Source organism: Anolis carolinensis, chromosome 6, assembly GCF_035594765.1.
Source record: "Anolis carolinensis isolate JA03-04 chromosome 6, rAnoCar3.1.pri, whole genome shotgun sequence".
In the NCBI taxonomy this organism is placed as follows: domain Eukaryota; kingdom Metazoa; phylum Chordata; class Lepidosauria; order Squamata; family Dactyloidae; genus Anolis; species Anolis carolinensis.
The window spans coordinates 115,421,522-115,446,367 of NC_085846.1; the positions used below are offsets into that span (position 1 = coordinate 115,421,522).

Below are 24,846 nucleotides of genomic sequence, written 5' to 3' on the forward strand. Positions count from 1 at the left end.
TCCTTGACATTTGACTCCATTCCCTCTTATCCTAGGATTTGAACCCTGTTCTCCAGAGCCTTAACCCAGCACCCAAGCCACTGTGCCATACTTATAAAGTTGGGGGATAATAATAGCATATAACAAATGGAGAGAAAACGCCCAGGTTAGCCTCTTCACTTCCCCACAAGTGAAGACTCCCCCGGTCTTCCTATGAAACCTCTAAATGGCTTGTTAGTGCAACCTCTGGCTTTTCCAAGGGTGAACACCAAAGGTCAAGCGTGCACATAGCCCAAGGACGGGCTCCCCTTCTTTGCCTTCTGGAGGTCACCTTGCACTTCTAACCGGAGGTCAATTGGTGTTTGCGCTGGCATTAGGGCCGGCTAATCTTTGCAGACCCTTTGGTCCTTTGGGGAGGAGTGGGGAGGGCTGCCAAGTGTTTTGATAATTACATCCTCAAAGGCTTATGTCTAGACCAAGGAAAAAGCCAAGCCGGCTGGAAGGTGAAGGGCATTGCATTCAGCCATCCTTCCTCGGACTGCGGCTTTTGACTTCGATGGAGGTCATGCTCAGAAGGATGAGTCAGGAACCGGATGCAAGGAAGAGGTGGCCAAAATGTGAACTCCAAGGTTGGTTCTGTGGGCCTTGAAGACTACAGATCCCTCAGGGTTTGCCAAAGGGTGATAGTAAGTCATAGAGTGACGATAAAGTGACCATTAAGGAAAAATCAAATTGACAGTTTCTCCAAATCTCCATATGGTTTCTATTTCTGGCATTGTTCTTCCCTGGCAGCCTTTATAACCTTTTGTGACCCTTGAGGTTGGCCACTAGATCCACAATACTTGCTCATTATTAGCCACCATGGCTCAATGATACCAAATCTGTAGTTTGGCAAGGTCTTAAGTCAGACCTGCCCAAGAGTGCTGGAGTCTCCACCAAACTACAATTCCCGAGATATGAAGGCAAGTTCTCTTCTCTGTAGTTTGGCAAGGTCTAAAGCCAGACCTGCCAAAGAGTGCTCATGTCTCCACCAAACTACAACTCCCAAGACGCAAAGGCAAGTCCTCTTCTCTGAGGGTACATCTACAATGTAGCATTAATGCAGTTTGACACCACTTTAACTGCCAATGGCTCAATGCTATAGAATCCTGGGAGTTGTCATTTTACAGCAAAAAATAGCTGGTGCCTCAACAAACAACAATCCCAGGGTTCAGTAATGAAATCCAGTGACAAATGACTTCTAAATAAATCTTGCCAGAAAAAGGAAAACACAACAGGCTTGCCTTATGGTCGCCTTAAGTTGAAAACAACTTGAAAGTGTCAATTACCTTGTTAATACTGGTCTTTTAGGGAAACCTTTGTAGCTAGATGTTGCTGCTATTCCTAACCATTTTGTGATGGATTAGGGTTAGTAAAGGAATTTGTAACTGATGGTAATTTTTTTGTATTTTCACTTCCTTCTACTCTCAGGCTGATATTGCAGACTCACGAGCCTCTGCAGTCTTATTGCAAGCTGACATCTAAATAATACTTTATGCATCTGAGTAATTGGGTTATAGCCAATGAAAGCTCACACTATTGTCCATTCTGAAAAATTTTCTCTTGAGGAATGCAATGTGTGATTCCCTCCTAATTCTCACCACGGTGTAATATTTACATTGGCTAGGACTCAGCCTACATCTCATGGAACAGCTAATTAAATACAACTCATTTAACTGATTCCATGCATTAAACACAATTTATCCCATTGGAGATACTTTACCAGACTTCCTTGACTCAAAGAGAGAAAAAAAAGTTTTCTATCATCCAAGCTCAGCTTACATTTCTCTCCCCTTCAAGTCAGGGAAGTCTTCTACCTAATATATATACAGTAGAGTCTCACTTATCCAAGACTCACTTATCCAAGGTTCTGGATTATCCAAGGCATTGGATATGGTAGTCAACGTTTTCAATATATCATGATATTTTGGTGCTAAATTCGTAAATACAGTAATTACAACATAACATTACTGCATATTGAACTACTTTTTCTGTCAAAATTTGTTGTATAACATGATGTTTTGGTGCTTAATTTGTAAAATCATAACCTAATTTGATGTTTAATAGGCTTTTCCTTAATCCCTCCTTATTATCCAAGATATTCACTTATCCAAGGTTCTGCCGGCCCTTTTAGCTTGGATAAGCGAGACTCTACTGTAGCTCAGATTTAATCTAGAATCCTAGACTCTTTGAGTTGGAAGGGACCCCAAGGGCCATCCAGTCAATTCCATTCTGCCATGCAAAAAAGATACAGTTAAAGCACTCCTGACAGATGGCCATCAAAACCTTGAGAAAAGGAAACTCTACTGGACTCTCAGATCATTTTGCTCACCCTTCCCTGGACACCTTCCATCATGTTCATATCAATATCTTGGATTGGAAGGTCTGACCAAAGCAGAATGAAATGGAACTGTGACTTCCCTCAATCTTTACAATATACTTCTATTGATACAGTTTAGAATCGCATTGGCCTTTTTAGCTGCCACATCACACTGTTGACTCATGTTCAGCTTCTGGTCTAACAAGGTTCCTAGACCCTTTCACGTGGACTATTGTCAAACATGACCAACCCAATATCTCTATAGTATTCATCTACATGAAAGTTTGTGATATTCTATCACATCATAAGGTCTTAGTTGAAGTATGACGGTTGACATACAAGTGCACAATGCTAACAACAGTTCATAACTAAAGCTACAGGCATGATGGTTGGTGGTTTATGACATGTGAGCTTCTTTGCAATCACCTCTGGTTGAAGATTATGGAAATGGAATCTGACATGTGGTGCCAATGTGTGTGGGGATGCACATGCTTAGATAAGGTACATTTTTGTTGCATCAGAAGTTGGTAACGATACTCATTTGATGGCACGTTTGGTTGTGTCTATGCAAGATCTTGCACTTATGCAAAATTGCCATTGAACACAAGGAGATAGAGTTTGGATAATTCCATATGCTGAGATTTGTGTTGGCAAATTGCATGCATTCAATAGTACATAGATCAGGTATGGGCCAAAATTGGCTCATGCCTGATATAGATGCACACTTTGAGTCCTTGGAGAAAACAATCATCACTTTCCAAGGAACATTTGTCAGATAGACTCTCTGTTTACAAAACCAAGATAGATCTTGGACCTGTTGCCTCTGTTGCTTCTTCCTCTTGGCCAACATTGCTTACCTTTATCCAATACGGGCCCAAAGATGGCCAAGCTGTCGTTGACCGTGGTGCAGTTCCACCTCCGCCCGCGAAACTGGTGCTGGCACTCCTGAATGCCGATCTTCACCCCTTCGGCCACGCTGGGCATGATCTCCACGTAGTTCCTGCAGAAGCGGAGCTGCTTGGGCACCAGGCCAGGGATGCTTCCGCAGAGAATGGGCTGCATGCCCAGGGAGGAGTATTGATGGCCGATGGCCAGGGACCTGCAGGAGGAGAACGGACAAGAGGAGTCATTCCCCAGACACTTAGGACCAAAAATATATATGAAACTAGCTGTGCCCGGCCACGTGTTGCTGTGGTGAAGTGTGGTGATATGGGAAATAAAGTATTAAGGAATTGGTGATAGTTAGTATACGTTATTTCCTAAAGCTTGTGAATATATATTGTCATTCTGGGTTATATAGCTGTGTGGAAGGGCCTTGAGTCTACACTGCCATATAATCCAGTTCAAATCAGATAATCTGTATTTTATAAGCAGTGTAAAAGAGGCCTAAGTGAACCCATTGTGGCTGAGGAGGTTGCTACCGTGTTTCTCTGAAAATAAGGCAGTGTCTTATATTAATTTTTGCTCCCAAAGATGCTCTAGGTCTTATTTTCAGGGGATGTCTTATTTTTCCATGAAAAAGAATTCACATTTATTGTTGAACAAAAAAAAAAGAACATTTATTATATACTGTACAGTAGTTGTCATCACAAACCAGCATAACCAACCAAACTGTGAATCCTATCAAGAATTTCTTGTTACTATCAATATTTCCATGTACAACACTCTATGGTACGTACATTTACTGATCCTGCCTGGTCTGGTGTTCTGTTTGGCAGGCATGCTTCCAAACAAAAACTTTGCTAGGTCTTACTTTTGGGGGAGGCCTTATATTTAGCAATTCAGCAAAACCTCTACTAGGTTTTATTTTCTGGGGATGTCTTATTTTAGGGGAAACGGGGTATGACATGAAGGGGGCGGGGCCTAAAAGGGAGCTACCCTTCTAACTGGCAGCCAGGGGGAGAACGACCCTTCCTCATCCTCTGTAATTTGGACTTTATTTTTCTAGGTTTTTTAACTGAAAGACATAGATTGGATGACTATGCCTTTTGTGGTCAAATTTGGTGTGATTTGGTTTGGTGGTTTTGTTGTTTACTCCATGGGAAAAAAACACATTACATTTTTATATATATAGATGAGCAGATATAGCAGGCATGAGCCAACTTCAGTCCTCCAGGTGTTTTGGACAGATACAGGATGGATTGACAACAGTACATGGAAAGCAATGAAGGAGAGGTGAAGCATAGAGGATGGGACCAAAACCATGATGTGATATGTACAGACATGGGTATTCTTCTGGAAGACTTTCAACCAAAATAGCTGAATTTGCTTTCAGGAAGAAACAACCAGGAAAAATCAAATGCAGAGATATCATAAGGGTGACACCTATCTTGACAATAGTCTATGTGAAAGAGTTGTAGGAGTCTTAGCAGACCACAAGCCAAACATTAGCCAACAGTGTCATGCGACAGCTCAAAAAGCCAATACGATTCTAAATTGCATCAGTAGGAATATACTGGAAAGTCATAGTCCCCATATATTCTGCATTTGTGAGAAGCTCACTTGGAATAACCCTGTGTCCAGTTCCCCAATTGAAGAAGGATATTGACAAGTTGGACAGAGATAGGCTACCAAAATGGTCCAATTTTGGAAGCCAAGCCCTATAAGAAGCTACTTAGAGACCTGGCATGCTTAGCTTGGAGAAAAGAAGACTGATAGCTACCCTGTTTCCCCTAAAATAAGACATCCTCAGAAAATAAGACCTAGTAGAAGTTTTGCTGAATTGCTAAATATAAGGCCTCCCCCAAAAGTAAGACCTAGCAAAGTTTTTGTTTGGATGCATGCCCAGCAAACAGAACACCAGAGCATGCAGTATCGGTAAATGTACATACCATAGATTGTTATACATAGAAATAATGGTAGTAACAAGAAATTCTTGATAGGATTCACAGTTTGTCTGATTATGCTGGTTTGTAATGACAACCACTATATAGTATATAATAAATGTTCATTTTTTTTGTTCAACAATAAATGTGAATTCTTCTTCATGGAGAAATAAGACATCCCCTGAAAATAAGACCTAGTGCATCTTTGGAAGCAAAAATTAATATAAGACACTGTCTTATTTTCGGGGAAACATGGTATGTTGGAAGGAATATCCCATTGAGGAGAAAGGGGCAAGCTTGTTTCCTGTTGCTCTGGAGACTAGGACACAATGAAGCAACTGATTCAAATTGCAAAAAATAAAATAAAAAATAGATTCCACCTAACATTAGGAAGAACTTTCTGACAATAATGGCTGTTTCATAGTTGAATATTCTGCCTTGGAGTCTGATGGAGTCTCTTACTTTGGAGGTTTTTAAGCAGAGGCTGGATGGTCATCTGCCAGGAGGGCTTGGATTGTGTCACATGGTTGGACTGGATGGCCACAGTGGTCCCTTCCAACTCTACACTTCTGTTGTGTTATGCCCAGTTTGGATCACTCCATAAATAATAAAATTATTTATTTATTTATTTATTTACAACATTTTTACCCCGCCTTTCTCACCCGAGGGGACTCAAGGCGTCTTACAACACCCGGCAAGATTCAATGCCAAACAAATCAGTAAAAATTAACAACACATTAAAAACCATTTTTTTTTCGTGTCAGGAGCAACCAGAGTTGCTTCTGGAGTGAGAGAATTGGCCGTCTGCAAAGACGTTGCCCAGGGGACGCCCGGATGTTTTGATGTTTTACCATCCTTGTGGGAGGCTTCTCTCATGTCCCCATATGGAGCTGGAGCTTATAGAGGCAGCTCATCCGCGCTCTCCCCGGGTTGGATTCAAACCTGGCAGCCTTCACGTCAGCAACCCAACCTTCAAGTCACAAGGCTTTTATCCCCTAGACCAGGGGTCCCCAAACTAAGGCCCGGGGGCCGGATGCGGCCCATCGAAGCCATTCATCCGGCCCCCACAGCACAAAGGCAGAAGGGGGTTGGGCTAAATGACCCAAGAGGTCTCTTCTTCTCTTCCAACCTTTATTATTATTATTAACATTAAGGCTGGGTGACCATCTGTCAGGGGTGCTTTGCTTGTGCCTTTGGTGCACAGAGGCAGACGAGGGTTGGACTTAATGGCCCAAGGTGTCTCTTCCAACCCTCTTTATTAATTATTATTATTAACATTGAGGCTGGGTGGCCATCTGTCAGGGGTGCTTTGCTTGTGTTTTCAGTACACAAAGGCAGAAGGGGATTGGACTCAATGGCCCAAAGGGTCTCTTCCAACCCTTTTTAAATTATTATTGCTATTACTATTGTTATTATTATTATTAACATTGAGGCTGGGTGGCCATCTGTCAGGGGTGCTTTGCTTGTGCTTTTGGTGCATAGAGGTAGACGAGGGTTGGACTTAATGACCCAAGGTGTCTCTTCCAACCCTCTTTATTAATTACTATTATTATTATTATTATTATTATTATTATTATTATTATTATTATTAACATTGAGGCTGGGTGGCCATCTGTCAGGGGTGCTTTGCTTGTGCTTTCGGTACACAAAGGCGGAAGGGGATTGGACTCAATGGCCCAAAGGGTCTCTTCCAACCCTCTTTTTATTATTATTGCTGTTGTTATTTATTATTATTATTATTATTATTATTATTAATTGCTCGGTGGTCAACTATAGTCCGGCCCTCCAACGGTCCGAAGGATTGTGAACTGGCCCCCTGTTTAAAAAGTTTGGGGACCCCTGCCCTAGACCATCGGAGGCTCCATTATAACCATTAACAATAATCAATAAGAATACATTATACAAGCATTAAAAAGCATTAAAAACCTATAACGAACCCGGATCCTCCCCTGACTCCATCCGCCTTGCTCACGCCCAACCGGTCCCTGCACATCTGGGAAATCCCACAGACAACCCTCGGAAAGATAAATGTGGCATTTTGCTCAGGTGTTGCCTTTGGGCCTCGAGGAAATTCGCATTCCTGCCCAGAGACGTGTTTATGGCAGCTTTTAGGTGCAGCAGATTTGGATTTTGTTTAGTCTGTTTGCTTCCCCTTTTCCCCCCATTTACATCTTGAAACCGGTTTGAGCCTGTCTGTCAGGGCGGTAAACAACAACAACAAGGAAAGCACCCAATATTGCACGGTAGGCATTTGCAACGCCAACGTTGCAAACCCGATGATGAAATAATTTGCACAATCAAGCCACCTTCTCGGAGGCATTTGGAAGGATTGTGGTTTCCTGCAAGGCAGGAGGTTGGACTAGATGATTCTTGGGGGTCCCTTCCAATTGTAGAGTTGCATCTACACCAGGCATGGGCAAACTTAGGTTCTCCAGGTGTTTTGGACTCCAACTCCCACAATTCGTAACAGCCGGTAGGCTATTACGAATTGTGAGAGTTGGAGACCAAAACACCTGGAGGACCTAAGTTTGCCCATGCATCATCTACATTGTGCAATTAATGCAGTTTTGACAGTACTTTAAGTCACATTACTATGGAAGCCTGGGAGATGCAGTTTGGTGAGACACCAGCACTTTTTGGAAGGCAAAAGACAACAACATCTTCCTTGATTCTATAACATTAAGACATTAAAGTAGTGTCAAACTGTATTAATTCTACAATGTAGATGCACTCCCTTTGGTATAGCTCCAATTCCTTGGAGACAACATCACTTTCCATCTATCTCTTTTCCATATCCAGAAGAAATTAATATTTAAATCAAGAGTGATGTTTATGAGGTCTTTCAGAGATTGCTGGACTGCAAGTCCCAGCAGTCTTAATCAACACAAGCAATAGGAATAACAGGCATATAGGGAGTCTGAATGATAGTTGGAAGGAAAATTATTTGGGAATCTGAATTGATATGTACAAATCCTGATAATATTAAATGCAGAACAACGTATTTTATGTGCAGTCAAGATCCAAAAATCTATATATATAAAAGGGTAATGAAATTTCGGCCTAGGACAAAACAACGAAACTACACATCCCAGAAACACTAAACTTGGCAGCACAATGCCTCATCCATGCCTCTATGTTCATACAACAAAAAGCTCCAGCTACTCCAGAAAATGGCCAGGCTTTGAGACTGCAAGGCTATTCACTGCTATTCCACCTGGCCAACAAAGGATTCCCATTAAGCCACAGCAACGCGTGGCCGGGCAAAGCTAGTAACATATAAAACGGCTCTGTATTTGAGCAAAATAATACGTTTGAGATCCACATATGTGGGGCTGATGGGGGTAAATTGTAGGGGTGACAATGAAATATGATGTATACATTCAGTTGTATCATATTTATTTATTGTATTGTTGCAAGTGTTTTATTTAATTTTTGTATAGAATGTAATCAGGTCTTTTCAAGCCTGGTTGTTTGTCTTGGTACTTTGATATGACCTATAAAATGTTCTTCTAAAATGAATTGATATGTACAAACCCTTATAATATTAAATGCAGAAGTGGTTGCAGATTACTTTAATAAAACCCTTATAATATTAAATGCCTAGTTAGCTGTATATCTATATATATAAAAGAGTGATGGCATCACGGCGACCCACAAAACAACAAAACTACAGGCCCCCCATCCTCTAAATTTGACAACACAACCCATCATCCACAACTCTAGGTTGATACAACAAAAAGAAAAGAAAAATAAAGTCCTAATTAGAGAGAGAGGAATAATTGCTTTTATCCAATTGCTGCCAGTTAGAAGGCTAAGCTCCTCCAACTTGGTCTCCTAGCAACCCAATAAAAAATAATAAAAAACACAAAAAATAATTAAAAACACTAAAAAATTAATACAATAAAATACTATAATAACAGAAAATAACTAAAAATAATACAAGAAAATAATAAAATATAATAAATAAAAAGATAACTTACAATAAAATTAATTTAAAAATTTACAAATAATGTCAAATAAAAATTACACAACAATTTTTAACCAATACCACCACCACTTTGCCACAGCAATGTGCGGCCGGGCACAGCTAGTTACTTTTATAGGAACTTAGCAAAGTTTTCTTGTTCAGGCATCTTCGCCAAATCAATCCATTTTTCGTTTCTTAGCAACTAACAGATTTCATAAGGAGGGGATGGAAGAACTTTAAATCATTGTTATAGTTCACTTTGCTAATGAATATATGTTTGCCAGAACTTTGGAAAGCAGCAGAAGGAAGACTTGGTAAAGCAACTCCACAACTAGGAGAGTTCTAGTCCAGCCTTTGGAAGGCTGAATTAGTATTATACCAAGGCAATTGTCATATCTGATCGATGGAATTCCCATTTCCCCGAAGGGAGTCTGTGACCTGGAGGTGAACCAAGGGAGTCCGCAAAGGGTGTCTGAGCTTTTTTGGAAACGCCCAGGAATTCCTGGATCCTGCAAACCAAGAATGCCACCTCCGCTTGACCCTGGCAAGATGACATCTATTTTACAACATGCCCTCAAGGCACTGGATCTGGTTTGATCTTGGAAGCTAAGCAGGGTCAACCCTGGTTACTACCTGGATGGGAGACCGCCAGCAGAAACCCAAGTTCTGTTGGCTTCATTTCAGAAGAACCACCTCTGAGTGGAAACCCTATCAAATCAATGGGGTTGCCATGAGTTGACTTGAGGACACCTACATATGTAAGATCTAAGCAAGGAATAACAAATAGTGTAGATCAGGCATGGGCCAACTTGGGCCCTCCAGGTGTTTTGGACTTCAACTCCCACAATTCCTAACAGCCTACTGGCTGTTAGGAATTGTGGGAGTTGAAGTCCAAAACACCTGGAGGGCCCAAGTTGGCTCATGCCTGTTGTAGATGCTAATTCAAAGGAAGGAATTGGCAAAACCATCTCTAACTTGCCTAAGGAAACACTAGTAAAGCCATAGGCTCACCATCAATCCGGAGGCAACTTGAAGATGCATACACACATAACCATCTATGCCTCACCAAACAGAAAGAAATAATATGGTGATAAGAGGAAAGGGGTTCTCTCTTGAAATCTTTGACCAAGATTTGGAGAACCAAGATAGTCCTAGAGAGAGCACTTTAAATCAAACCTATGAAAAATCAAACCTGCAAAAGGTCAAAACTGCCCATGTGGAGGGATGGTTGAACATTTAAGGAGAGTTATGACCCTTGTTCCTGAACTTTGCATGGATATGCAAAGCCATGCAAACTTTATTAAAATAAAGGTCTTCTGCCCCAAGGATATCTGTTGGAGGACCTAGAAAGTGGCTAGAGAGAGAATATTTTTTGCTGGACGTAGATAGACTCATAGGGTTGGAAGAGACCACCTAGGCCATTTAGTCCAACCCCGTGCCCTGCAGGAAAAGCACAATCAAAGCAACAATGGATATAAGGGGGGGATATGATAGATCTTAATATGTTAGTAAAGGTAAATGTTTCCGCTGACGTTAAGTCCAGTCGCGTCCGACTCTGGGGGTTGGTGCTCATCTCCATTTCTAAGCCAAACTACCGGCGTTCTTCATAGACACCTCCAAGGTCATGTGGCCATTGGCATGACTGCATGGAGTGCCGTTACATTCCCGCCGGAGCAGTACCTATTGATCTACTCATATTGGCATGTTTTCGAACTGCTAGGTTGGTAGAAGCTGGGGCTAACAGCGGGAGCTCATTCTGCTCCCGGGATTCGAACCTGCGACTTTTTGGTCCGCAAGTTCAGCAGCTCAGCGCTTTAACACACTATGCTACCGGGAGCCATTAATATGATAGATAGATTATCATTAATATGATAGACTAATATGATAGATAATTAATATGATAGATAGACAGATACAGTAGAGTCTCACTTATCCAACACTCATTTATCCAACATTCTTGATTATCCAACACATTTGTGTAGTCAATGTTTTCAATACATAGTGATATTTTGGTGCTAAATTCGTAAATACTGTAATTACTACATAGCATTACTGCATATTGAACTACTTTTTCTGTCAATTTTGTTGTATAACATGATGTTTTGGTGATTAATTGGTAAAATCATAACCTAATTTGATGTTTAATAGGCTTTTCCTTGATCTCTCCTTATTATCCAAGATATTCACTTATCCAACATTCTGCTGACCCGTTTATGTTGGATAAGTGAGACTCTACTGTAGATAGATAAGATAAATAGATAGATAGATAGATAGATAGATAGATAGATAGATAGATAGATGATAGATGGATGGATGGATGGATAGATAGATAGATAGATAGATAGATAGATGATAGATGGATGGATGGATAGATAGATAGATAGATAGATAGATAGATAGATAGATGATAGATGGATGGATGGATGGATGGATAGATAGATAGATAGATAGATAGATGATAAAGATCTTTGGGTATTGGTGAAAGGAAGAGCAGAGAAGTCTTATTCGAAAGAAGCCAAGCCCTCTCCATAGTGCCTTGTGGTGAGGCTGCAGGTCTGGGCAGACCTTAAGACAGGTAGATCCCCTGCATTTCCACCCAGCCTTCCAGAAGCAACTTGACAGGTTAAATGAGTGATTTGCTGATTAAGGATTTTGCGAAGAAATGCGAAAATGGAGACATGTCGGTGTGCGGTTGCCTCCACAAGGCCCTGGCGGTTCAGCACCAGGAGGCTTTATTTGTGGCTGGAAGCCTCCCGTCTCTTCCAGACTGCCCTGGGGCCATGCAGGAGACGTCAAGGTGAGCTGGCGTTTGCAAAGGGAATTGGAAGTCATTGAAATGTTATGCATCCAAATGTTTTCTTGTGGCCCAAGACCCCAAAACTCCTCCTTACCATCTAGCCAGAGGGTGGCTTCTAAACGTCTATTTATTTATATGTCGTTGAAGGCTTTCATGGCCAGAATCACTGGGTTGCTGTGAGTTTTCTGGGCTGTGTGGCCATGTTCCAGAAGCATTCTCTCCTGACGTTTCGCCCACATCTGTTGCAGGCATCCTCAGAGGTCGTGAGGTACTGTATATACTCGAGTATAAGCCTAGTTTTTCAGCCCTTTTTTAAGACTGAAAAAGCCCCCCTCGGCTTATACTTAAGTCAGGGTCCTGGTTGGCTTATATTTGGGTCAGCTTATACTTGAGAATATATGGTACATTTATTATTTTTCTCTATTATTACTGGTATTATTACATTTATTATTTTTCTCTATTATTGTTGCTACTATTATATTTATTTTACTCTATTTTTATTATTATTCTTAATACATTTATTACAGTAGAATCTCGCTTATCCAACGTAAATGGCCCGGCAGAATGTTGGATAAGCGAATATGTTGGATAATAAGGAGAGATTAAGGAAAAGCCTATTAAACATCAAATTAGGTTATGATTTTACAAATTAAGCACTAAAACATCATGTTATACAACAAAATTCACAGAAAAAGTAGTTCAATACGCAGTAATGCTATGTAGTAATTACTGTATTTACGAATTTAGCACCAAAATATCACGATGTATTGAAACCATTGACTACAAAAATGCATTGGATAATCCAGAACGTTGGATGAGTGTTGGATAAGTGAGACTCTACTGAATTTCATTCTGAACTTATTATTATTATATTTATTATTTTACTCTATTTATTACTACATGTATTATTTTCCTGTATTATTATTATTATTACATGTATTATTTTACTCTATTATTATTAAAAGGATACATAAGCACATTTACATTGAAGAAGATGAGAATAATGATTTAATCAGAGTTGGACAGTCTTATCTTAAATTAGAGCTTTATGTAAATATTCAAAAACATTTAACCTACTGATGCCTCAATTCATGTAATTTTATTGGTATCTGTTTTTATTTCTGAAATTTACCACTCTCGGCTCATACTGGAGTCAACGTTTTCCCAGTTTTTTTGTGGTAAAATAAGGTGCCTCGGCTTATATTCGGGTCGGCTTATACTCGAGTATATATGGTATATTGGAAACTTAGCAAGGAAGGTTTATATACATGTGGCATGATGTTCAAGGTGGGAGACAGAACTCTTGTCTGTTGGAGGCAAGTGGGAATGCTGCAATTAATCTCCTTGATTAGCATTGAAAAAGCCTTATCTGGATGAACATATTTGCATATGAAAATAAATACAGTCATTTTGGGGGAATTGGATGATGCAGATCTTGGATAGAATCTACTGATGTCCATGTGCAAATTTATACAGACCAGAAATTCATCCATCCAGACCTTGGAGAAGAAACTTCGTGATGAAACAGTTGATGGAGCTTCCTGTGAGCTCTCCATGGTGCTGAAATACCTCCGCCAAATAGCTTCAACACCTTGGAGAGCTCCTTGAATAACCAGATTAAAATACATGCAGTTGCTGAGTTACAAACATGCAGCTTACAAATGACTCCTAGTTAAGAATTGGGGGGAAACAACAGGAAGTGAGAGAAATCTCCCGCTCAGAAGAGAAATCCACTCTGGAAAGAGTTATTATCATCAGAAAAGTGTCTCAACTGAAGCTTTATCCCCAATCCCTGTTTCCACAACAAACCAATTTTTAAAAAATCCAGTCATCCCAGGGACAGAAAGTGCAGCGAAATCTTCTAAACAGTAGCACAGACAACAAAACAAACACAACAGGTGTGTTAGCTTAATCCTTCCCTAGGCTATCCAAAGATATATAATTATGTATATGTGTGTGTGTTTGCATATATGGCTGGAGTTACACTGAAAAAATGTACCTGTTACAGGTTATGTACAAATTCAACTTGATAACAAACCTACAGAACTTATCTTGTTAGTAACTTGGGGGCTGCCTGTTTAGAGTTGATCTGACTACTCACTGTTACCGAGCAGACTAATTTTATCATGTCAGAAGTGACTTGAGAACATACTGCAAGTCACTTCTGGTGTGAGAGAATTGGCCGTCTACAGAGACGTTGCGCAGGGGATGCCCGGATGTGTTACCATCCTAATGGGAGGCTTCTCTCATGTCCCCACAAGCTAGAGCTGACAGATGGGAGCTCACCCCATCTCATGGTTTTGAACCGGCATCCTTCAGGTCAGCAACCCATCCTTCAAGTCAGCAGTTCAGCCAGCACAAGGGTTTAACCCATTGCACCACTGCGGCGCCTAGCAGACTAATGATGACTGGCAACAACAAGATGTTGAGCCAAGCTATGTAAATTTATTCATAGGTAGAAGATGAGTAGCCCAACAATCCTATCAGAAATATCCATCTGGTGGCAACTGATTATCATCATCATCATCATCATCATCATCATCATCATTTAATTACTTATTAATCGCCCTCCATCCACGATGCTCTAGGCGATTTACAAGATAAAATTGTAAAGGATAAAAATACATATAGTAGCTGGATAGTGTGGGTAGGGGTTCAAGGCAATCTGGTTGTGTCTGGAGTAGGCTTATTTGTCAAAGGGCTACTCAATCTGTTTCATTTGACCCCGAAGAACATCAGAAGGAGACCAAAGACCCATCTGGTGTGGCCTTGGTTCAACCACTAGCCAACAAATGGTGGTGCCGATGTCAATGAGGCAATTGTTCAGCCATGATCAGTTTTAACCTTAGCTTTCCAGTGTGTTAACTGTTGGATGGGGTTTAGTCCTTTACAGATTGCCTTTAAAGTTTGGATTAAAAACTGGAATGGTTTCAACAACCATAACAGTGCCGCTTATAGCCAGAGGTGCATTTTCTCTGGAACTGGAGGTAGTGCACAGATGGAGGAATGAGTAAATGCTGATAGTTTTGTTGTTGTTGTGCCTTCACATCATTTCTGATTTATGGTGACCACAAGGTGAACCTAGCATGGGGTTTGCTTAGCAAGATTTGATCAGAGGTTTGCCTTTTCTCTGAGGCTGAGAGAGTGTGGTTTTCATGAGGTCAACAAGAGGGTCTCCAATGACCAAAAGGGGATTTGATCCCTGGCCTCCAAAGTTTAATCCAATGCTCAAACCACTACACCACTGATAAGCAATTCTGTCAAAGTGCCAGAATTGTGCAATGCGTAAGTTACGTAGGATTTTGCACATCTTTCAAATAAATGCTCTTGCTCCGAAGATTGAAGAAGAGAGCTAGGCTCCCACAGCTTTGAATTGGGTTGTGGACTATTTTGCCAGGGGTCCCACTCTTATTTAAGCAAACTACCAGAAACCTGCGTACCTCTAGCAAAGGCAAGGAGGAAGAAACATATAAATATATTAATGTTACAAATTGATTTTTCACATGCAGGCTAGAGCATGCTGAATAATTGGAGGCATTGCCTTGTCAACGGAGACCGGTCAAACCCGACTTGAGACATACCTCGAAGCTCTTTAAGGAACCATAAACATTCTCCCTCCCTCTTTCCCCGCTAAAGCCCTGCAAAATCTTGTGAGATCACTTTCCATATATATATATATATATATATATATATATATATATATATATATATATATATATTCCTATATTAGAGATGGGACATTATTAAACATTACCATCAGTGGTACAGCTAGTTAATATTAGGTCCTGAAAGATGGATGGACAAAGTGTATTTTTGTGTGTGTTTTTGTGTGCCTTCAAGTCCCCTGTTGACTTATGGCAACTCCATGAATTCCATAGGATTTTCATAGTCATAGAGGTGGTTTTTCCAGATACTCCTTCAAAATAGACCCTACAGCACTGGGATTCATTGGTGGACTTCCATTCAAGTACTAACAATGCTTAGCATCCAAAATCAGATGAAGTTTGGTACTTTTATCAATTCTAAGCATTATCACTTTTTCTATGATGGGAACCAACAGGGTGAACAAGAAAACGTCATCTATGAGCCAGAATAGATTGTGTGGCATTCCATAGCTGCCTATAAAACCTTCTAGGTTTGACTACAGTCTTACAATTAAGCCATTTATTTCTGTAGATTCTCCAGGAGGAATCCATTGTCAGCTATCTCAGAGCATTTGGCTCTCCTGACATCCCAAATCTCATCCTCAAATGGACATATTTACCCATGGCATCACAGTTTGGTGGTTTACCACCTTTCATATACCTAACCACTATTCTAAAAGGTCAAAATGCTTTTCCTAAGCCTTAATTTAGGGATGGAAGCCATGCAAGTCTCCAGTTTTTGTTGGATGGCAAAGCTCTGGTAGACAGAACCAAGTGTTGTAGTTCTGCAGCTTCCAGAAGGTCTCATGTTCCCCAGCCTTGGTTTAAAGACCAAGGCATTTATATTTTGGGTTTCAACTTTGCCCACCTCCGGAAAATGGCCTCCAAGAACATCTTCGAGCTTGCATTCAGCCTTTGGGTTGAAAGGGATCTCCATGACTTCCTCAAAAACCAGATTTGAGTTTGATGTCCTCCATGTTATCTTACAACAACTTTTTAAGACTCCGGAAGAACTACAAAATAATCTACACACTATTAAAAGCCCAAGAAGACAGAACCATATTTAGTGGGGAGCAGGTCCAGAAAAGGACCAGAATGAGAAGAAGTACGGAGAACCCAAAGTAGGAAGAAAAGTTGAGGGAGCTGGCCATGTTCAGCTTGGTGAAGAGAAGATGGAGAGTTGGCATAGTTTCCCTCTTTTTAAAGGCCTTTAGGGCCAACACAGAAAGAAGGATGGAGCCCCAGAAGGCAGGACCAGGCCTAATGGTTTAAAGTTATAAGTGTTGGAATTTTAAAATATCTTAATCTATTCTGGGTTACTTTGAGTATTGTAAGTGCTGAGTCACAGTTACAGTGATTATGCACGAGGCTAATGAAACCCTGAAGTTAGGTTTGCATCAGGTGTATAAGATAATGAAAGCATGAATTGAATATTGCATCATGCAAGTGGATATAAGAACACCAACAGAATAAGTTGGGGTTGGGTGATGTGATGATGTATGTGTCAGGCGCATATTACAAATGCCAAGAGTCAATGAGAAATGTCCAAGGAGCAAGAGTCTAAAGAGTCTAAAACCTAATCATCTTTCCATGGGTCAAGTCAGAGAAGCCAAAGTTCAAGTAGCCGAGGGTCAGTCCAGGGTTTTGCAGTTCATCAAATTCCACAGCAGTGTACCAACACAACACAACAATTTTCTTGGTTCAAGGTTCCACAAAGTATAAGGCTTTACAAGAGTTCATGACACAGGTCTGGATACCATAATGCACCAACCTGGGGGAAACACCACCAGTATCCACAGCCAAGTATGGCCTTCTAACCACCATCAACTGCTGGACATGACACTATGGTGAATTGCAGGATTCTGGAGAGAGCTGTGAATACTGTAAATAGTTGCAACAAAAGATAAAACCTTCCTGTGGAAAGCAGGTCTTGCATCTGCTGTTTATTGCAAGTATTGCTCATACTATAATATTGCTCAGTACTTTAATATAGGTTGACAGTTTGAGCTGAGAAACTCTGCTTCAGGTTGAAGAAATGCCTGACAATAAGAATATAGATTTTGACTGAACATTAGAAGAAATGTCTTGATAACAAGAGCAATTTGGCAATCAAAACATTGGCTTACAAAGATTAGTGAAGTCTCCTCTGGACATCTTCCAAAAAAAGACTGAATCTTTCCCCAAATTCCTGCAGAACAAGACTTGGATACTTTCATGCATGGAACTGGACTTCCTTGCTCTTCAAGAGCCTTAGAGATAGTTACTAATGCAGAAAAAACCCACATAGCATATTTTTGGGCCATGTCAGCTCATCTTTATGACTGTCATGATTATTTTTGATGCCAAAGGAGGGCAGAGGTGGAGTGGAAACCACCTCCAAGCTGGAAGGCAATGATCTGCCAAAAATTGGTCTGCAATCGCCAAAACACAACGCCGTTCCAGTTGCTACAAGGTCTGGATGACAGGAGCGTGCATCCGAGCGTGCCGCCGCTCCGGGTTGATGCTTGACTTGGTTCCTTCACCCAAAGAGCCGGAGACATCACTTGGCACCTCAAGGGTGACTCAGTGCTCCGGACTTGTCTGTCGTCTCTCATCACCGGCAGGGCTTCCAGGGAACGGGCCAAATGACTGCGGTGGAGATGAGTCAGGGCTTTGCCAAACAGACATTTGGTAGGGCAGGTGGAGGGCTTGAAGGGCCTTCACAAAGCGGAAGGGAACCCCAAGGTGGGTCTCAGAATTTCCTCAAAGAATGTGGATGACTCAAGGCAAACAGTCCAAATCTTGCTGATAGGGCGGGGAAGCCACACGGTTCGCCAAAACATCATTAGAGTGTGCGTCTCAGCATTCATCTCCTTTGGTTATGTTAGAAAAGGCTACTGGGAGGACTTAGGATCCATCTATACCAGTGATGGCCAACCTATGACACGCGTGTCAGCACTGACATGCCTAGCCATTTTTGCTGACACGCTGCTGCATGCAGATTGATTGGATGACTATGTCTTTTGTGGCCAAATTCGGTGTGATTTGGTCCAGTGGTTTTGTTGTTTACTCCATGGGGATTATGCACATTACATTATCATTATATCATTCTATTATTATTCTATTATTGTTGTAGTATATTATCATATTATTACTATTATATTATTCATTATTCATGACTACATTGAAACTAGAATAGAGAGAAATCAGCGTGGAAACTGCAAGAGGTACCATAGATTGTTGTACATGGAAATAAGGGTAGTAAATCGTTTTTGATTTATTAAATACAGTTATATATTACAATTATACATTTTTGTTATTTAAACTATACATATTGCAAAATTATGGTGGTTTTTTTCTCGAAGTGACACACTACCCAAGTCATGCTAGGTTTTTGTTTGGTGAATTTTGACACACCAAGCGCAAATGGTTGCCCATCGTTGATCTATACTGTAGAATTAATGAAGTTTGGCACCACTTGAACTGCCAAGCTCCAGTGCTATTGAATGCCGGGAGCTGCAATTTGGTGAGGCACCAACATTCTTTGGCAGAGAAGGCTCCAGACTTTGTGAAATGGAAAGAAACCCTCTCAAAGATAGAAGCCATTTTCCAACACAATATAGATATAACTTTCTTCCCTTCTTTTCCAGGAAATTCTAGATTTTTCAAAATATAAAGCACCAATGATCCCATAACAAAATGCAATGCTCAGGGAATACGACCATTGCTCCATACCCCTCTCCCAAGCTATGCAACTGTACAATTGGTTTATGATGCCATAAATTCCCAAGACAAGATCCTGAATTGTCAAGATAGATTACCGAAGACTAAAGTTAGGATGGTTCATGCCATTGCTATTTATGGTTGTGAAAGCTGGACTGAGAAGAAAGCTGACAGGAAGAAAATCAACTCATTTGAGACGTGGTGTTGAAAAAAGAGTTCTGTGGATACCGTGGACTGCTAAGAAGACGAATAAACAGATCTGAGAATAAACCAGGCCTGAACCCTCCCTAGAAACTAAGGTGACTAAACTGAGGATGTTGTACATTGGCCATATTGTGAGATGATTGATAATGTTTGCTAAGGCAGTAGGAGAAAAGGAAGAATGCATTCCAGATGGATAGATTATGGAGTCTCCAATGACACGGTAACTTCAACGTCTCTCATTCATGGAGTCACCAATTTGAAGTTGACTAGATCTAAGTTAGCAACAACCAAAATTCCCAACTTTCTGTTCTATAGGGTGTTGCTTTGGTGTCTTGTATTTATATTATGTTGTGCTTAGGGGTTTTCCTATGCCCTACATACAGCATGCCAATGACACCCAGGCTCAGAGCTCCAGTTAACCTCTCCAAGCAGCTTCATGGAGATATTGACAAGCATAGGGACAGTGTTGATGGCCCACAAGTTGATGAACAAAAGTTTGAACCATGATCCATCAGCGCCAACCTTTGGGAACCATTTAGCCAAGAAAAACCAGAACCACTGCCTCCCAAGTCCCATGCTAGGTAGCCCAGAATGACACCATGGTAGATGGTATCAAGGAGAACCAATAGCGATTCATTTCCTCATTCCAAATCGCAGTCTAGGTCATCCACCAAGGCAATGGTTCTCAAACTATGGGCCGCAGCCCAGCAATGGGCCAAGAGAATGAAAATCTGGTCCATGAAACTCCTTCCTCTTTATTTTATTTTATTTTATTTTATTAATTTTATTACCACTCCTTTCCGTGGAGTTGACCATTGCATTGGACAGACCACATCAGTTCTAGATTATTAAATATGGTTTTCTGTGGGTGAGCAGATGGTGACTACTGAATGGCATATGTTCTGTATGAGAAACTAGATTTGATGTGATCTGTCCAATGCAATTTTCTGAATCAGCACCCCAAATAACCAAACCAAATATAAAGTTGACCAAAAACTGATTCCTAACCCTTTTGGTACTAATGTTGCAGAGTGGTCCCTGGCCAAAGTGGGCCCTGGCCAAAAAAAAGTTGGGAACCACTGCACCAAGGCGACCAAGGCTGCTTCTGCCCCATAATCCAGATTGGAATGGATCCAAATGACCCATTTCCTCCAAGAAACTTGCATTCCTCAAGGACCAGAGTGGCTTCAAATCCAGTAGATCCAAAAGTATTTCTGGTCCAAGTTGGCACTTGAAAAACCAAATTTTGGAGTCTTACAAGAGCATTCACCATCCTTATTTGGTACTGGACAGTGCCCATTAATCCTACCAGTCTGTTTTTTTATGAGATGCTAATTGTCTTGGTTTCTTTCTCATTCCACTTTCCCCACTTGGTTCCCATCTTGCTTCAACTGCTGGAAACTAAGTGCAGAAGGCATTAGCACTCAAGGGGAAAAGGAGAGGAGGAGGAGGAGGAAGAATTTTGCTTGCATTTCCTTTCTACATCCGAAACAGTGAATCATACAAATAGACACCAGGACGCCTCGTCTTCAAACAGATAATTCTTTTATAGCCCAATATCAGTATTAAATCAATGATCTAATCACACCCGCACCCATATGCCCCCTTCGGAAGTGGAGTGAGTTATGCCTTTCTTTTGCTTATATTGCATAAAACTGTCTTCTCTGCTTCCGAAGGCACCTTCGCACAATTAGAAGGCAACGCATGAATGCCAATGCAATTAAAAGTAATAATAAACCCCAAACTATTAATAACCAGTGCTTCTCTGGGCTTGCCTTCTCCACGGAGTCATATAGGAAAACCACCGAATGGGTGGATGCCTTGAACGCACCAGGAGGCTTTCATTACACAATTAATTGTCTCACACAACCAACCCATTAGCAGTTCTCACTAACATTCAGAAAACGTCATGTTTTGGACTCCAGTGCTCATAATCCCCCCCTTTAAGCATGCTCATGCTGGCTGGGGAATTCTGGCAGTTATACCTCCCATGTTGACTGAAGGATTCTGGAAATCACATCCCCTGAAGTAACTTTTCCAAGTTTTTAAAATCCTAGAATTGGAAGAGACTCCCAAAGGCCATCCAACCCAACCACATCTTGCAATGCAGGAAAACACAGTCAAAACAAAGCGTTGGCATTGCCCACTCCAAAGAAAAAGAATTCCAACCCTACACATACCATTTCCCTTTAGTCTCCAAATTTCTAGCATGGTAGAAACATAAAACTTGGACTGAGCATTTACAAATGAAGTGTAGGCACCTGAAGAGAAGGAGCAGAGAAAATAGCCAAGGCAATGTGAATGCAGCAAATATGAGTTCTTAGACTACAATGGAGCCCTTAATGGTGCAGTGTGTTAAAGCACTGAGTTACTGAAAGGTCGCATGTTCAAATCCAGGGAGCAGAGAGAGCACCTGCTGTTAGCTCCAGCTTTTGCCAACCTAGCAGTTCAAAAACATGCAAATGTGAGTAGATCAATAGGTACCGCTCCAGCGGGAAGGTAACGGCGCTCCATGCAGTCATGCCAGCCACATGACCTTGGAAGTGTCTATGGACAATGCTGGCTCTTCGGCTTAGAAATGGAGATGAGCATCAACCTCCAGAGTCGGGCATGACGGACTTAACATCAGGGGAAACCTTTACCTTTTTTACTTAAGACTACAATACTGTATCCACACTGCAGAGTTATACCAGTTTAGCACCACATTAACTGCCATGGCTCAGGACTAAGGAATTCAGGGATAGGCAGTCTAGTAAGAGATCTACTTCTTTCAGAGAACTCTTGTGCTTCAGCAAACTACAAATCTCAGGATTTCATGGCAGTTAAAGTGGCATTGAACTGCTATAACTCTACAGTGTGGATGGTCTCATGGAATCCTTGGTTTAGAAGTGTAGTCAAGGACCAGTAAATGCCCCCTTCTGTCATGCAAAAAGACACAACTAAAGCACTTCCAAGAGATGTCCACCTGATTGAAGACCTTGAAAGGAGAGTCAGCCACACTGCAAGGTAGTCCATTCCAGTGCTGAATCACTCCTACAGATAAAATATCCTTTCTCAAGTTTAGATGGAATACAAATACATTCCCAAAATCACCATCTGGATATTTTCTCTGTTGCATTGTTGTTCCATTATCCAACAATGAATCCAATGGGACTACAGTAGTTGGGACACTTTGGAAGGGTTTAATGGTCACATTTGTACCACTTAGTAAGAATCCAGGAGGTAGCCATGGAGATATAGATTTCATGAAAATTATACTTTGCTTAGAGTTGTAAAGACAGTTTGATAGTCAGATGTGCCCTATTGAGGAAACATATAGAAACCCAGCATGATATGGATGTTGTAAACCAGACTCAGCTATGGAAACTCACTGGGTGACCTTGGGCAAGTCACACTCTCTCAACCTCAGGGGGAAAATACTTCTGAACAAATCTTGCCAGGAAAACCCTGCAATAGTTTTGCCTTAGTGTCGCTGTAAGTCAGAAGTGCTTAATGGCACCCACAACAACAAATGTACGAGGAAACGGTAGCAATGGAAAACTTGGTTTTAAATGGCTGATTTCAACCAGTGTTTATTTTCTGGCTGATTTGCATCAATCCACCTTGGGTCAAAAGGAGGAATGAGCATCGCCCCGTTGAGTGATGAGAGATCTCCGTTATGCAAGACAGAAGGAATCTCGCCTTGAGGAAACTCGGCTGGCAAAGGAGCCGGTAATTCTTTCGACCCGGGTCACAAAACAAGTCCTCCTCCTCCTTCTCGTCGGCAGTCCTCCAGCAGTCCTCCCAAAAGGCAAAGGCAAATATTGATTCACCAAAACAAACGGAGGACACCCGTGCTTGGGCCTTTCCTTGAGATGTTTGAGTCCCTGCCAGGGCGACAGCTGCTGAACCCAACCTCTGCTCTGGAGGAGGACGGAAGGGCAGAAAGAACATGCCGTGAGACTTCCAGAACTGCTGAAGGAAGCTTGGAACAAGGATGTTTTTTTGGACACTCCAAAGCATCCAAGTTGGGTGACTTCGATAGGAATGAAGAGTGTTTTCAGATGATTGGGCAGAGCATAAAGCGTTCAGGTGTAGAACTACACACACCCGTAAATGTGCAATGGAGCAAGGTTTGCTTGGACAACTGTTGTGTTGTTCTTCAATATATAGGATTTTGGCCTGCATAAATAGGAGTCTAGTATCTAGATCCAGGGAAGTTATGTTACTCCTCTATTCTGCCTTGGCCAGACCACACCTGGAATCACACTGTGCCCAATTCTGGGCACCGCAGCTGAAGGGAGATGTTGACAAGCTGGAATGTGTCCAGAAGAGGGCAATTAAAATAATCAAGGGTCTGGAGAACAAGCTCTATGAGGAGCGGCTTAAAGAACTGGGCATGTTTAGCCTGCAGAAGGGAAGGCTGAGAGGAGACATGATGAGGGCCATAGATAAATATGTGAGGGAAAGTCATAGGGAGGAGGAAGCAGGCTTTTTCCCTGCTGCCCTGGAGACTAAGACACGGAACAATGGCTTCAAATTTCAGGAAAGGAGATTCCACCTGAACGTTAGGAAGGACTTCCTAACTGTGAGAGCTGTTCAGCAGTGGAACTCCCTGCCCCAGAGTGTCGTGGAGGCTCCTTCTTTGGAGGCTTTTAAATAGAGGTTGGATGGCCATCTGATGGGAGTTATTTGAATATGATTTTCCTGCTTCTCGGCAGAATGGGGTTGGACTGGATGGCCTATGACGTAACTTTCCAAGGGTTATCTTTGCTAGATGTGTTCCCATTGACTAATTCTTCCTCTAAGGCTAAGTTTGTGGCTTCTTATATCTGTATATGAAAGAAGACTGTGGACTCTCAAAGGATGGAAACAGTCTGGCTCCAAAGAAGAACTTTCAACCAGCCTTTCAGAGTCATTAGGATTAGAAGCACAGGACCTCCAGGAAAGTGAAAATTCTAGATTTCAAAATTAAGTTTCATTTTAACCTGAGACCACACCTCCTCAACATGGCTCTTTGGTCAACCATAAAATTGCACCCTGCTTGACTTCCAAGATCAGATACGATCTGGTGTCGTTCAGATATCTGGGCTGATAGTTTCCTTAATATGTCCATTAAATGTTGGCCTGGAAGACGGAGTCATTCTCCCAGGGATGTTGGAACAGGATCACTGTGTATGCAAAGTGGGTACCCTACTAAAGACATCACCAAACTCTAACAGAGGAAGTCATTTTTTCCTGTGGGACCTACACTTCCTTTTTTCCTGTATTGCTACAAAAATAGCCCATCCAACCCATCTTTGCCCTCCCTATCCTATTTTGAGGGAGCATTGAATCTGTTCTGGGTTTCACTCCAAACTTGTGAAGAACTGTCCATGGTGCTGAAGATA

The 24,846-nt window shown here is 41.4% G+C and overlaps 1 protein-coding gene across 1 annotated transcript in view; it reads right to left on the bottom strand.

Moving 5' to 3' along the window:
• wnt3a (Wnt family member 3A) overlaps nucleotides 1–24,846 on the bottom strand; it is an 87,951-nt gene that overhangs the window by 36,836 nt on the left and 26,269 nt on the right. The window contains exon 2 of the mRNA XM_062984458.1: nucleotides 3,196–3,437. Within this exon, the coding sequence (XP_062840528.1) occupies nucleotides 3,196–3,437 (242 nt within the window). The remainder of the gene's footprint in view (nucleotides 1–3,195; nucleotides 3,438–24,846) is intronic.